General features: G+C 44.9%; 1 protein-coding gene across 4 annotated transcripts in view; it reads right to left on the minus strand.

Annotated features, from left to right (window-relative positions):
* Positions 1 to 9,167: 9,167 nt before the first annotated feature.
* The window catches only part of Cbx5 (chromobox homolog 5), a 42,699-nt gene continuing 36,852 nt past the window's right edge, over positions 9,168 to 15,014 (minus strand). For all 4 annotated transcript variants that reach the window (XM_005397212.2, XM_005397213.2, XM_005397215.2 and 1 more), the window contains 2 exons: positions 11,531 to 11,631; positions 9,168 to 9,452 (listed from right to left, as the gene is read on the minus strand). In XM_005397212.2, coding sequence (XP_005397269.1) covers positions 9,302 to 9,452; positions 11,531 to 11,631 — 252 coding nt within the window. In that variant the 3' untranslated portion in view covers positions 9,168 to 9,301. The remainder of the gene's footprint in view (positions 9,453 to 11,530; positions 11,632 to 15,014) is intronic.

The following is a 15,014-nucleotide window of genomic DNA, read 5'->3' on the forward strand; positions in this document are numbered from 1 at the left end:
GAAGAGGGGGGAGAAAAAGACAAAAGAACAAGAAAAATAGACACAATATAGGAGACAAAGGGGAGAGACCATTAAAAAAATATAGCAGTACAAATAGAGACAGAAGCGGAGAGGAGGGAGCCAGCACCTGGAAAGCAAGATGTTACAGCTGCAGAGGGGGTGCGGAGGGAGGAGCGCGCAGGGAGGGGGAGGCCAGGAGCCCCAGAGCTGAGAGCAGACCCTAGCTTCATCTGTCTGCAGTTGGTGCAGGACTCCGCGGCGTTTGCGCATGCTCAGCCGTCCCCTCCAGCTCGGCCTGAAGAGCCCCAGGGTCTGTGGCGCCTCACACACATTCGCCTGTCTGTCCCTCTCCAAAACAGACATGAAGGCCACTCTCAAGGTTTGGGTAACCCCTGGGGGTCCCTATGGGCTGTAATGCAGTAATCATCTCCCGCAGCCCAGAATAATGGGGCTCTTAGGCCCAGCGCACGCTTCCTTCCAAAGGGCAGAGGGTGCCTGGGGGCTGCTGACTTGACAGAGCGATTTAGAGCGGTGCGCTCCGCAATCCAGCAGAGCACGGGCGCCCACACAGCGGTTCTCCCCTCGCCCGGGGCTGCCAGCGCTGCATCCACCTCACTGGCTCTGCAGCCCTTTAGTGAGGACCAAAGGAGGCAGCACCGCCGGTTCTGGGCTTCTCCGGCCGACTGAGAGGCAAGAACCCCGGGGAAGAGTCACGAGCGACCATGAGCTCGTCCGAGTGAGCGGGCGCAGACTCCTCGCGGGAGGGAGACCGCACAAGACACGGCTGCTTAGCGGTGCAAGCGTGGGTGTCCAGCCCCGAGCTGTGCTTTCCAACGCGCCCGCCGCACAGACAAGCGGCCGGACAGTGAGAACTAGAGAGCGATGCGGAGGGAAGGGGCAAGTCCCAGGCTCCGGAGTAAGGAAATAAATAACGTCCAGAAGGGTCTGGCTCTGAAGTGGACCAAATGGCTCTCCTGTCCCATGTTTATGGGGTCATGGGCCATTAAGCCAGCCAACCTACAGATGTCTTCATAAGGCTTTACGAGGGTAGACTGGGGAGACCCCATAACTCAGCAGCAAGAAAGGAGAACAAGAGGGGCGAACTGCATATCCAAGGGTACTGTATCTTGTACCTTGTACGGACAAGGAATTGCTGGTACAAGGGACTCCGCTCTGAGAGTCACATTATGGGGAAATGTCTGGGTCCTGGGGTTCTTCATCTTCCTCACTTCTCACTTTTCCGGGGACTTCCTGCCTAGCCACCAGCCTCGGGCTGTGCTATCCCACACATTCTGGATTAGTCAACACAGGCTTCCCCTCCTAGGCCACCTCGCAGTTGGCTCTCAGCACTTTCCCAGCCCAAGCAGCCAGTCTGTTTCTTTAGCACTTAAGAAACAAATCAGAAAGATGAAACAGTTGCATTTACAAACGCACATGCACTCAGGTTCTTAAACCTGATTTAAGTCTGCTTGATGTGTTTTTTTTTTTTTTTTTTTTTTACGTCTTGATGTGTTTTTTTTTTTTTTTTTTTTGTACCAGGAATCGAACTCAGGACCTTGCACTTGCCAGGCAGGCGCTTGTGCTGCTGAGCTATATCCCTGGCACGTGACGCATTTCTTAAATCCCAGTGACTGGGAGGTTCTTCCTCGTCCCCAGCACCAAGGACCGAGCACAGTGCCTTCACACTGAGCTGTATCCCCACCCCTTTTACATTTTGAGACAGGGTGTTGCCTAGTCACCAGCTTGCTCAAGATGGGCTTGAACTTCTGATTCTCCCTCCTCAGCCAGTGCTGGGGTACAGGCCCGCGCCGCCAGGCCAGGCCACGTGCGAGCTGACAAGCACTGTGAGAGTGCGCGACTTCCTGAAACCTCTCGCTTCTTCGGGGAACTGTCCAGAGCAAGAGCTTGGGAATCAGGAAAGCACGCAAACTCCATCAGTTCAGGAAATACGGTAGGAAAAAGGCCAAGTTCTCTTATGTCCCCCCTGGCTGGCACCAACCTGTGGCTACCTGTGAAAAGCCCGAGACTGGGTGTTCAAAAAACAACAGCATCATAACTTCTGCGGCCAAAGCCCCCGTTTTCCAGCTCTTTCAGGAACAAGGGCGGGACATGTGACTACCGCTGGGATCCAGGAGCCGGACCGCAAAGGAACGTAAGAGCCAGCTCTTCAAACCACCACTCAGCATCCGTATTTGAAAAGCAACCATTTATTAGAACCAATACAAGAGTATGAAAAGGGGTAAAAGAGAAGGGTGGAAGAGGGGGAGAGAATGAGGTCTGAATCAGACGTCAGCTGTGGAAACACATAAATGCCTACTTTTAAACATTTACATTTAAAAGGTGAACACATATGTAGATCACTTATCCTTAAAAAAAAATCAAAAGCAGACATGTTTGGCTGAAATAAAACCAAGAAACATAACCAAAACTCCCCCACAAACCAAAAAGTCCATAGAGAATTCAATGTCTCATCTCCATTCAGAAATCTGGCTATAAATGTGACTCGTTTCGCTTCTCGGGATGGTGCAGTGCTGGAAGCAGCCCAGCCTCTGGTCTCTCAGACCCCACCCAGTGGGCAGTGGTGGCAAGGCCAGCAGGCCACGGCAGGGCAACTCCGGGCCACGCGGCGGGACACCAGACTGCGCTCTCCATCCTCTAGAGCTCCGCGGAGCCATCGGTGCTGCTGGTGTGAGTGAAGAGCGGAGCAGAGCCCACAGAACAGAGAACTGGAACGTGACCGCAAGGAGCCAGAACCTTGTGCTTTTCCATGGGTTACGAATGTAGGGCCAAGGCAGGGAAAGAAGAGCCCTATTGGCAAGAGGAGCTGACTAAGCCCCTAAACTGAGATGGAAATACGGCTCCTGAGCCCACACTTGGGCAGACAAAAGTAGCGTCCAGTCTTCTCAAACCAGAGGGAAAACAGGTCCAGGTCTGGTTTAAACTGTGGACACTAGGAGATGACAAATACTAAATATAGTGAATACTATAATGCCTTAAGGATCAATGCCCAATTCTGAGTGTTAGAGTATTTTCTTGGGGAAAAAAATCCTAATGTAGCTTTTTTGGTTGGGAATGAAGAGGTGCTTGTGTTTACTGAACCACAGTTTCTAGGAGGGCTCAGAAGCATGGAGGGGTGCAGGGACCTAGCTGCCCTGGGATCTGTTTGTGTAATGAAAAGCAACAATAGAAACCAAAACCAAGGGTTGCTTCGCTCCTGAGACCATCTGAGTCGGCTCCAAATCCATGGGGAATGGGACCTTACTTCCCAAACTGCAGAGAAGGACACGCAGTAGCATCCCTGCCTCCTGATTCCCTAGTTCAATGCTCTTGGGTTTGAAATAGCCTCTTTTTGTGAATGTAAGACACAGAGATTACTAGTGCCTTCCCCCATAACACCCGAAGTTAAGTCTGCACTATTAAGACTCCGACATTCACAAAAACACTGTCATCTGAACTAGCAGCATTGATGAGGGGTGGGAGCAGAAAATTTGCTGAAGTCACTAAGTAGTCCTAAACCTGGTGACAACTCAGTGAGGATTAAAACCTGTGTCAGGCTTAAATTTCGGCTCAAGGCATCCTCCAGAGAGGACCCGAAAGTATTCTTCAACTTTGATTTACAATGCCTCACAACACCCCTGTGAGGTAGGTCAGTACGATTGCCCCATCTGACAGATGGGGGACTGAGGCATTGCATGACTCACCCAAGGTCAGGCATTATGAATCAGTTGAGGAGGCTGGCACACACAGTACGTATCCGCTCGGTTCTTCTGCTGCCTCCCAGAGCATCTCACTTCTCAGAGTATGCTTCAGAGCAAAAGGAAGTTGGCAGGTACACTGTGCTCTGCAAACCAGGTGGACTCAATGCACCTGCAAGGGTTAACTGAGGACCTATCACTTCTCTAGCCTTCGGTGAGGAGCCCTGGAGAAACCATCAGCTTTGAAAATGACGTTTGTGGGTATTGTGCAAGTAAAATTACATTTTCAACGTTAAGCACATGGATTCTTTTGTACAAATTTTTTTTTTTCACTTTAGAGATGAAGGACTAAGTCACACCAGTTTCTCAAAGTCTTGTACTGAGTAATCTAAATTCCTAAAATAAAGAAGACCCCTTTTACAAGCAACAGTAAGAACTACTGCCCACGGTATGCTTGGTGGTGCTCTTAGGGGGCTGCAAAGTGCAAAGGGCAGGAACCCTGGCACCGCACGCGCCCTCCTGCTGTGTGGCATTGCTCCTCACCAGATCTTGCTCAACCCCAAGAGCTGAGACATCCCCATACACAGCTCAAGATTAAGGACATAAATGGTGACCACCGTCACTAGTCATATCGACTCCTACAACATTCTTTCCTCCTGTCAGAAAATGGGAGTGGCGGCAACAACCAAACCAAAACACCATTTCATGCCTTCTCCACCCAGTTTGGTTTGACTTTGGATTCTGGTAGAAATTATGTCCCTTATCCTAAAACTATGGGGATGAGGAGAGTCCGAAGCCACAGCCAGCCCTGGTTTAGAATGAAATCCTGAAGCTACTGGATCTGCAAAACGCTGCTTTGAGCCTTAAGAGCACTGACACACAAGCACTAGGTCTCTTCAGCTGTGCTCAAAGAATTTCCAGGCAAAGCATCCCTTTCTTCCTTCCTTCCTTCCTTCCTTCCTTCCTTCCTTCCTTCCTTCCTTCCTTCCTTCCTTCCTTCCTTCCAGGCCCCTCACGGCAGCCAGCATATCAGGACTCTACGAGCAGCAGAAGCTCAAAGAACAACTTATCAACACACGGTACAAGGTCTATGAGGGCTATCTTGTTCCAGGACTCACTCCAACACCTATAAGCTTTTTCTTTCTGTCTTTTTTTTTTTTTTTTTCTGATGGGCGATCACACTGTACAGAATCCAGGTGATGAGAAAGTTCAAGGTTGATTTTTTGGCAATGACATTTCAGGTTCTGTCTGTATTTGGAATTCCTCCCCTCCCCCCAGCAAAAAAAAAAACGCTCCTTAAAAATGTGATGAATTGCCTACTTGGGCTTGGATCAAGTGTTAGGGTCACACCTGCCAATGCCAGGGGACATCACAAAAAAAAAAAAAAAAAAAAAAGAAGAAAAAAAAAAAAAAAAAAAGGAGAGAATGACAAGATAAAAAGTTCATTGCATTCAATTTGGCCTAATTTCTTGATAATAGTTTCCTATTAGATTTCCCGATTAATACTGATGGCTCTTACCTAGGCTGTGATAATTAGGTTTTGATCTATTGTGACATTAATGATCACAATCAGTTGACTTTGAAATTGTCTTAATTAATGGCTCTTTCCTTCTCAGCTTTTGCCTCCAGTGCAGGATCCATTCCCTCCCCTACCACCTTGCTTTAACTCCTTCTCTTACTAACTTAAAGAAGACAAATAGTATTAAAGGTTCATTTCTTCCCAAAAAACTAGATTTTAAACTATTTTAAAACACTTTTCTGACAGAGGAGCAATGAGAGATGATGTTAGGTGAAATGAGGACCAGGACAAAAGGCAAGAGAACGGGCTAGCGACACGCAGGGACAATTCCATCCAGAAAATAACCGGCTGAGCACAATGTTCAAGCGGCAATGACAGGCGGAACTAACCCGAGAGAGACAAGATGAGGTAGATTAAAATCCAAGAAATTCAGCACAAGCAAAAAGAAATGCGACTTGTTTTTATGAAGCTATCTAAAGAACTTCATACGTTAACTTCCATCACTGTGGGCTGAATTCTTGGGAATGCTGACTTCCAAAGCTAGCCAACTCTCCGTTATCCAGGCAGAACTAAATTCTCTTTTTCTTGCGATCACTTGTGTCAGAAAAAAAAAAAAAAAAAATACTGTTGGGATCAGATTGCTTTGTTTTTGTGGTATTGGAGAGTAAACCCAGGAGTGCTGAGCTACATCCTCAGCCTTTTTATTTAATTTTGATACAGGTCTCATTAAGTTATCCAGGCTGGCCACAAATTTGCAATCCTGCTTTAGGTATGTGCTACCCTGCCATACAAGATCAGACTATTTTCTTAAGTGGGATAGGCTTCACCCTACACCCACCTAGACTGAGCCTCCAGGGTAGGTGTATTTCTGGGAAAGGTTTCCACAAAACTGACGCAAGTCCCTGCTGAGAAATTACTCTCTTTGATTTATGGTACTGGGGACTGAACCCAGGGTCTTCAAACAGGGCTGTCTCCCACCCTTTTTATTTATTTATCTATTTATTCATTTATTGGGGGAGACAGGATCTTCTAAATTGCCCACGCTGGGCTCAGATTTGTAACCTTTCTCCCTCAGCCTCCTAGAGTGCTAGCATTACAGGCATGGGGCAGCACCGTGCCTGGTGAGAGGCTCCCCTCTTGGAGTGCCTGAATAAAGCTACACTGGAGATAGATGCTCGATACTAACAGATGTGCCTCAAGCCTCCTTTGTAACAAAGTGTTTGTTATTAGATGGTAATGATGGGAGAAAAAACAATACGCCTCTTCCCAGGCTTAACATGGGCACCCCCAACCGGGCTGACCTTCCCAGCAGTCGATCTTAATACATCTGCTCAGGATTAGAAGACTGACTGAACTGTCCTTGATACTCTACTGAGGAAAGCACTGCTAAACTCTGTAGGAAGGGTTATAACTTACTGCTGATTACTAGAAGAAATTCAGCACGAGAAAGATGTTTTAAGAAAAAAGCACACACACACACAAATACACTGTGACCACCGGAGACCTAGGTGTTTGAAAGTGCTTTGCCCGTGGCTACTAACTCTCCAGAGGGAGAAACCTCCACGGGAGTTTTCTGCTTGAAGCTACAAACTTCCAAGGGAAGGACAGCTACTCAGCACTCACCAACGTGAGAGGCACAGGCAGGTGTCTGGTCTCCTTTGTGCTGGGGCCATCAGCAAGGAGAGAACGAAAGTCGTTCCAGTGACACTCAGTAAAAAAAACCAGGGCCCTATAAACTGAGGACAGAAAAAGATGACGTGACAAGTATTACAGGGGGGATGAGTAGTCGGTGATACCGGGGTCGTTTTGGCAGAAGAAAACCAGGTTCTAATTACTGTCTTGAACATTACCTATACCCATGGTAACAATATGTTCCTTTCTCAGGACCAATCTTAGTTCCAAATGCTGCCCTGTTCCTTGTCCACATACGCGGCGTTTGCTTTCTGACACGATCACTGCAGTTTACATGGCTCCTACCACTGGGATACACAGGCCACAGGGACTGCCTGTCATTTTCTCCAGCTGCAAATCAAGAGGCTCAGATCACCTCCTCAGGAGCCCTGGCTTACTTCCCTCCCACTCTGGTCTGCCCTGACTGATCTCCTGGGTTCCTTGTATGACAAATCTGTTTTCTGACCACCCTTTTTTTGTGGTGCCACCAGAGTAAGTATAAACAACTGTCACTTAACCAGCACTTGACCTAGTCTTAATTCCTTCAGAGAGCAAAGAAACATGGAGAGAAAACTCCCACCCACGTGAGGCATGGGCTATGAGCTCTCACCCAATCACATTACCATTCAGCAGGATTTTCTCTGGGCTGACTTAAACCACAAGCTCCATTGTTCCAGTCTGTCATATCGCTGTAGCAACAGCTGTCTCTTCAACTGCACTGTATAATTTTTGACATAATTTATGCAAGCTCACAGAATTCAATGAGCAGCTGAGCAGGGAGGCAATTTTAACAAATGCTACAAATGGGTGTATGATTTGCATATCATTTGGCTCATCTGTGGACTGGATCGATCCACCCATTACTATGAATGACCTAGAAATGGCTGAGTGCTTTTGACCAGACAGCTGTATGTTTTAAAGCTCAAAAGCAACAATAAAAACCACCTCAGTGGCTGGTGAACTCCAGAATGAAGGCTGCTTCAAGCATTTATTCTCATTTCCTCAGCTTTGGGAAGAAGAAAGATGCCCCAAACCGTGCCATTTCCTTCCTTTCAGTCCTGATTCAGTAGCCCCCTCGACTACAAGAAAGGATAAAGACAAGCAGGGAATTTCTCGGGAGACAAAGGCAGAGAAGGATATGACGGGGAGGGGGGAACTCTTAACACAACGGCAAAGCAGAGGAAATCAAAAGGGAAATATTGTGCTGAGTAGCAAGAAGTTGTGACAACACGCTAACGCCAGGACTTGTCACGTTCTCAGGTGATAATCTTCCACAGAAATTCATTTTTCAAACAGAAGACACAACCAAAATTTCACAGGTAGAAAAAGGGAAGAGGACTCCTGGTGGCAAATCCAGGACTGAAGCAAGCAGAAAATGTGTAACTGCTATGAGTATTTAAAAGTGACACTGTGGCCAATGGCTCCCCTCCAACAATTCCCCACTGGAAAAATGGTGTGGAAGGGCAACTTGGATCCACTGAGAAGTGAGATCAGGTTTGAAGCCTCTTTGGTAACAAGAATGCTTTGGGAGGCCACAAAAGTTGGCAGGGTTGGAGGGTGCCTAGCACCTTGGCACAAGCAAGCACCAGGCAATCACTCGCATCTACATAAATATAGTCTAAATATGAGGGACGGAAGGAAAGAAACGTACATTCTATATACGATACTGAAAGACAACTGTATCTGCCCCACCCCATCACTCTCCTGTACCGCAGCTTAGGCTCTCCACAGCTAATCGTCTTGTCATTTCACAAACTCACACCATCTTACAGAAGCAGAATCAGTGACTGCTAAGAACAAGGCCGAAAGTCCTAGGTTAGAAGGAGTGCCCCGACGAAGTTCAATGGAGAATTTCAAGTCCTCAAAAGGACAGAGTTATTCTGGGAGAACGGGTGAGAATGAACAACAGAGAAAGTCCCAACAGGTAGGCAGTTGCTACTGGCTTTTTAAAAGATGGGCAACACCCTTTCCAACCCAACATGTTAAAACAAAGCCCAGCTGGTCTTCAACATGTTCTAAGAAACAAAGCAAGAAACCAAAGTTCACCATCTTTGCTACAACAACCCCCAATCTAAAAGCAACCAACCCTGAAAAGATCAAGACTCTAAGGTGATTAAAAAGTTAAAACTTATCTTTAGGTCACAGGGGAGCAGAAGGAAGAGATCAGGGCAAAGGAAAACTCTGTGGGAATTACACACAGTATGTAAATGCCTGGTCTTCACAGAGAGACACTTAGCATGAATCAGACCATCGGTTATGTTACAAGAGAACCAATACCAACATTTCTCCTGCGGAGCACAGTGATAAGCACATTTTTATGGATGTGTTTAGGATAAAGGGGTTGGGTAGAAGGGAGAGGAGGCAGGGAGGTGAATGGATTATGTACAAAGAGAAATGACAGAGACCACCCCCTGCTTTAGCTCTTTGCGGTTTCTTTCTCTTTGTTTTCCGCATCCTCAGGATATGCATGCCACGTCAGTCTCTCTTCATAAAATGCTATCACAATCTGTGGACACTTCACATTAGCTTCTTTTGCAAGAACCAGGTCAGCCTCATCTGTGTCTTTCCTAGAGAGAAAGAATATGACACTTAGAAGGACAGGAAGTAGCCGGGTGTGGTGGCACATGCCTGTAATCCCAGCACTCGGGAGGCTGAGGCAGGAGGATCGCTGTGAGTTTGAGACCAGGCTGGGCTACAAAATGAGCTCAAGGCCAGCCTGAACTGCATAGCGAGACCCTGTCTCAAAAAAAACAAACAAACAAAAAAAAGGACTGGAAATAAAACTGAAAAAAATCTGTCTAAATATAGGTTTCTAGCATTATATGGGCATGGTAGAGCACTCCTGTAATCCCAGCACTCTGGTTTACACTTAGTTGCCTTGATTTTCTCACCCTGATTTCAAGATGAAAAGAACTCTAATGGGGGCCAGGCGTGGTGGTGCAGGCCTGTAATCCCAGCACTCGGGAGGGTCCCCCATGAGTTCATGGCCAGCTGGGCTACACAGTGAGTTCAAGGCCAGCCTGGACTGCACAGTGAGACCCTATCTTAAAAAAACAAAACAAAACAAAACAAAAAAACTAATGGGGCTGGCGGGTATAGCTCAGTGGTAGAGCACATGCTTAGAATATATATAAAATGCCGGACTCTGGGAGGGTAAGGCAGGAAGATGCTTAGATCAAACCCAACCTGGGCAATTTAATGAGACTGTGTCTCAAATTTCTTCTTCTTCTTTTTTTTTGGTCTTTTTGAGACAGGGTCTTACTATGCAGTTCAGGCTGGCCTTAAGCTCACTTTATAGCCCAGGCTGGTCTTGAACTCACAATGATCCTCCTGCCTCAGCCTCCCCAGTGGTGGGATTCAAATTTCAAAGAGAGGGAGAGGGAGAGGGAGAGGGAGAAGAAGAGAACAAGCTGGAGCATGAAGGCCTTGAATTCAATTTCCATTTTAGAAGGGAGGGATATGCCTAACAGTCCAGTATTTTCAAGGAGATATTTAAGTAAATGGATTAAGTAGTTACTGGATTAAGTAAATGGATATTTAAGCAAATGGATTTAATTTTGAGTGGAGATCATTTATCAGACAGATATAGATGCCTATAGTTGGAATTCAGATGCAACACATGATAGAAAAAAGTAAAAAAAAAGATAAATGATTATAAATATTGTACTTTCAAAAATTTTATATGTAAGTATGTAAATGAACACAAACCTACATTCAGCTCTACTGACTATGTATAAATTGATCAATTTACCAGCCATGGTGGCGCACGCCTGTAATCCCAGCACTCGGGAGGCTGAGGCAGGAGGATCATTACAAGTTCAAGGCCGGCCTGGGCTACAAAGTGAGCTCAAGGTCAGCCTGAACTGCATAGGAGACCCTGTCTCAGAAAGACAAAAAAAAAAAAAAAAAAAAAAAAAAAAAAAAAAAAAGAAAGAAAGAAAAGAAATTGATCAATTTAGCTTCTGGAGTATCTAAATGAACTACATCCCCAACTCCTTTAGTAGTATTAAATTTTTATAAAGGCTTTTGCTATGTCACTCAAATTTCTCAGATTGGCCTCAAACTCATCCTCCTACCTCAACCTCTCAGAATGCTGGGATTATAATGTTTCCCTCCTTTTATCCTTAAAAAAAAAAAAAAAAAAAGAATGCTGGGATTACAGTCATATGCCATCATGCCTGGCTTTTCATGGTCTTTTAAATACTCGTTACCTCTTTGGTCATAAGTGTGAGTTAGAACAATAAGAAAACAAATTTAAGCCAGAAATGGGGGTACATGCTTATAATCCCTGCACTCTGAGAGACTGACATAGGAAGACCACAACTTTAAGACCAGCCTGGGCAAATTAGCAAGACTCTTAAAAATAAAAGGACCGAGGATGTAGCTCAATGCAAAAGAGCACACGCACGTGAGCGCGCACACACACACACACACACAAGGCTGGGATGTGGTAAAGCACTCCTGTAATCCCAACATTCTGGGAGCCAGAGGCAGGAGAATTGCTGCAAGTTTGAGGATTGGTTAAGGGTCTCTGATATTCAAAATTCTTAGTTTGGGAATTGTCAATTTTGCCACCTATATTCCATACAAATTCAAGTCAATGGAAAAGAAACGCAAGTGTAAAGTAAGGATAAATCTCTCTTACCATTTCATCAGGAACATTAAATCACCACAGGAATCTGTTGCTCCAATAATCTTTTCTGGTTCCAGCCCTCTCTCAAAGCCCCGTGCAATATCATTGCTTTGCTGTAAATAGAAGACAAAAAAAGGTTACAGTTTGGAGAAAAATAATCTGTTTCTTAGCTCAACAAAGCTCCACCTGCATTAATATCACTTGATTTCATTTCTGTCACCAATTCAGAAAAATTCTTAGAATTCCAGAAATATTAACCAAGGGGCTAGGGATTTAGCTCAGCAGCACAGTGCCTGCCTGGCAAGCGCGAGTTCGATTCCCGGTACCTGGGGGTGGGGGGATACTAACCAGGTGCACTGGTGAGAGTATGCTTGAGGTCCCAGCACTCTCAAAGGCTGAGGCAGGAGAACTGCAAGTTTGAGCCCAGCCTGGGATACCTAGTAAGACCTTGTCTCAAAACAAAAGATAAAAACGGCTGGGGATGTAGCCAGTGCAAGAAAGAAAGAAAAAGAGGAACAAAAGGAAGGAAAAGAAAGGCCAGGAAAGGAAAAGAAAGGCCATATAGATAATACTATGTTAGCCAGCAGCAATGATGCCAAGAAATTCTTTTTGTTTGTTTTTTGAGACAGGGTCTTGCTATCCAGTTCAGGTTGACCTTGAACTCACGATGTAGCCCACGCTGACCTTGTACTTTCAGTGATCCTCCTGCCTCAGCCTCCTGAGTGCTGGGCTGACAGGCGTGCACCACCATGCCTAGCCCCAAGATATGTTTTTGCAAGAAGATCCAGTTGTCATTGCTGGTATTCCCTTCAAAAGATTAAGACTGATTCCTTAAAGTCTTTAATATCCCGAGAGATATTCTGGAATCTTGCAAGAATTCCTCTAATCTACTCACTTTGAATCTCCTTAATGTTGTAAGTTGACTACCCCTATGCTATGTCGCTTCTAAGATGATAAACAAGTCCATATTTACCCTAACAAAACTCTTTCATGTTATAAATTTCAAACACACTATCTTTCTCAAGCATTTATTTTAGACTTTCAATTTACCTAACACTGACCAGTAATTTAAATTTTTTTTCATAATCATTTATAATATGAAAGCAAAGGCAAGAGTGATACAAAGCCAATAGTATAGGACAGCAAATTTCCAAGATCAAAAGTACCAATACCCACATACATACTTGGCCGGAGAAGAAACTCTGGTCTGCGAATCCCTTCCCTTCCCAACATGGATGAGCTGTCAATATGAGCAAGTAGAACTGAACTGCGATTACAAACTAGCTAGCTGGTAACTCATGAAAGGAATGTTGAAACTTGCTCTGAATGTAATCGAGTCAAGGAACACAAGGCCTGATCCAAGTGCAATGACACTGATGAGAGCAAAAAAGTAAAATTTTATGCAAACCAGGTAATTAAAAAAAAACCATTTTGGAGGGTAATACTAGTTTACCTACTGGGAGCACAGAAAAAAAATTTAGGAAGACTGCTCAAATGAACAAACTCTCTGGTGTCTGATTTTCCTAAGATCTCTTTGATCTGATATTTACCTTACTTTCCTTTGAGAGATACAAAAGCATGGACGGTTCGGGTTGCCTGCAAAGATACCAGAACCCACAAAAGGAAGGAAATTCCATGCACGGATCCAGGGGAGATACTGACTTTTAAAAACATAGCCTCTTTTGGGGGCCCTTAAGGGGAAGAGGTTCCCAGATGTGCACACAGCTGCTCACAGCTGGAAAGCTGGCGCATAGACTAAGTAGTAAATCATAGCTGGCAGCTGAAAAGAGTTTGCCACATAGGGAGGTAAGGAGGGGGAATGGAAGAAAAATGTCAAGCTGTTGAAAAGGAGCCGAGGCGAGGAAAATGCTAAAATCATCACACAGGCAGTAATCTTAAATCAGGCATAATGCCGACTAACAAATTTCTTCTGCAGCGGTCTAAAGAAAGAAACACAATCCCCTCCTGTACCTTTAAAACCTACAGTCACCTATCTTCCCAGCTGCCTGACAGCCACCACTGCTGCTGAGAGCGCTGTCAGGGGCCCCAGGTGAACGTTATGATGTAAGGGACACATGGGGGTTTTTTCAAGGTCAGCAGCCTCAGAACCTGGCCTAGGAATGAAACTCTGCCCTGACCAGTGGCACTGAGCCAGGTTACTCGGAATGCTCTTTTCAAAGGATAGAAATGCTAGGTTGGAGACACACATACCATCCGTCACAAATGCCTAGTTAGATGCCTTATGCTGTGTTGCTTGTGCTTTTAGCTACAAAATGAATCAAATGACAAAAGCCCGAATACAAAAGACTAATAAAAAAGAAAAGCAGGGGGGGCATGTCCTAGCTCCTTAGAAAGCTTTCTCAAATCCTTTATCAGCACAATATATCATAGTAAAACAGACTTCACCAGAGTAGGACAGTTTTTAAACAAGGTTGTATTTTTTTTGTTTTTTTGGGTAGTGGGAATTGTAAACAAGGTTGTAAAAAAAAAAATAGAATTAATCAAGGAAAGAAGGAGACAGACACAAAATGAGGGTCCACTTTCTCTTCCAGCCTCCACAGGCCTTTCAGTTCATTTTGTTAACCTGGTTTCCCATTTCTTCCTCTATGGAAACCAGGGCTCACCTGTGTAAGCCTTTACAAAACCCTCATACCTGGGTCAATGTCACAGAAATTCTTACTTGACTGGTCTGGGGCCCATCTGGGGCGCTGGAGATCGTTTAAAGGACCTCCCCCACCCACCCACCACAATGACTACTGTGCAATCAGGCTGAGAATTAACGCTTGAGAAAGATGAGTATCCAAGTAGAATGAAAATAAAATAGGAGTTCCTGAGGCAGTGATGGTAGAAGATTCAGAAGTAGACTTACGCTTTTATTTTATTAAGCTTTAAGTGTTTCATATATCCTTCACCACAAAAGGCGTCATAACCTTGAAACAAATGGAGTAAAAGCCAGGGGGTGGAGTACATATGTGTGTGGGTATGCGAGGCTGTATGTACACAGATGAAAAACAAACAGATGAGAAAGGGAGGCAATAACAGTGCTTAAGCTAGTTACTTTAGAGCCAAAGATGAAAAGGATTAAAGCAACTGAATCAGACCAAAATTTCACAATCTTTTATTCACCAAGAGAGAATATAAATATTACTAATGTGGACACTTTAAAATGGTTAATTTTAGCCAAGATAGGCGGAGGTAGGAGGATCTCTGAGTTCAAGACCAGCCTTAGGGACTGGGGATATAGCCCAGTGGCACAGCACCTGCCTGGCAAGCACAAGGTCCTGAGTTCAATTCCCAGTACAAATAAATAAATAAAATATAATGGCTAATTTTATTTTATTTTTTTATAATGGTTAATTTTAGCCAGCCATATTAGGACACATCTGTAATGCTAGCATTCTGAGATGCCCACTGTGAACAACTTAATGAGATCCTATCTCAAAATAAATAAATAAAAATTTAAAATTAAAAAAATCCCAGCACTTGGGAGGCTGAG

Source organism: Chinchilla lanigera, unplaced genomic scaffold, assembly GCF_000276665.1.
Source record: "Chinchilla lanigera isolate Chin_1 unplaced genomic scaffold, ChiLan1.0 scaffold00057, whole genome shotgun sequence".
NCBI lineage: Eukaryota > Metazoa > Chordata > Mammalia > Rodentia > Chinchillidae > Chinchilla > Chinchilla lanigera.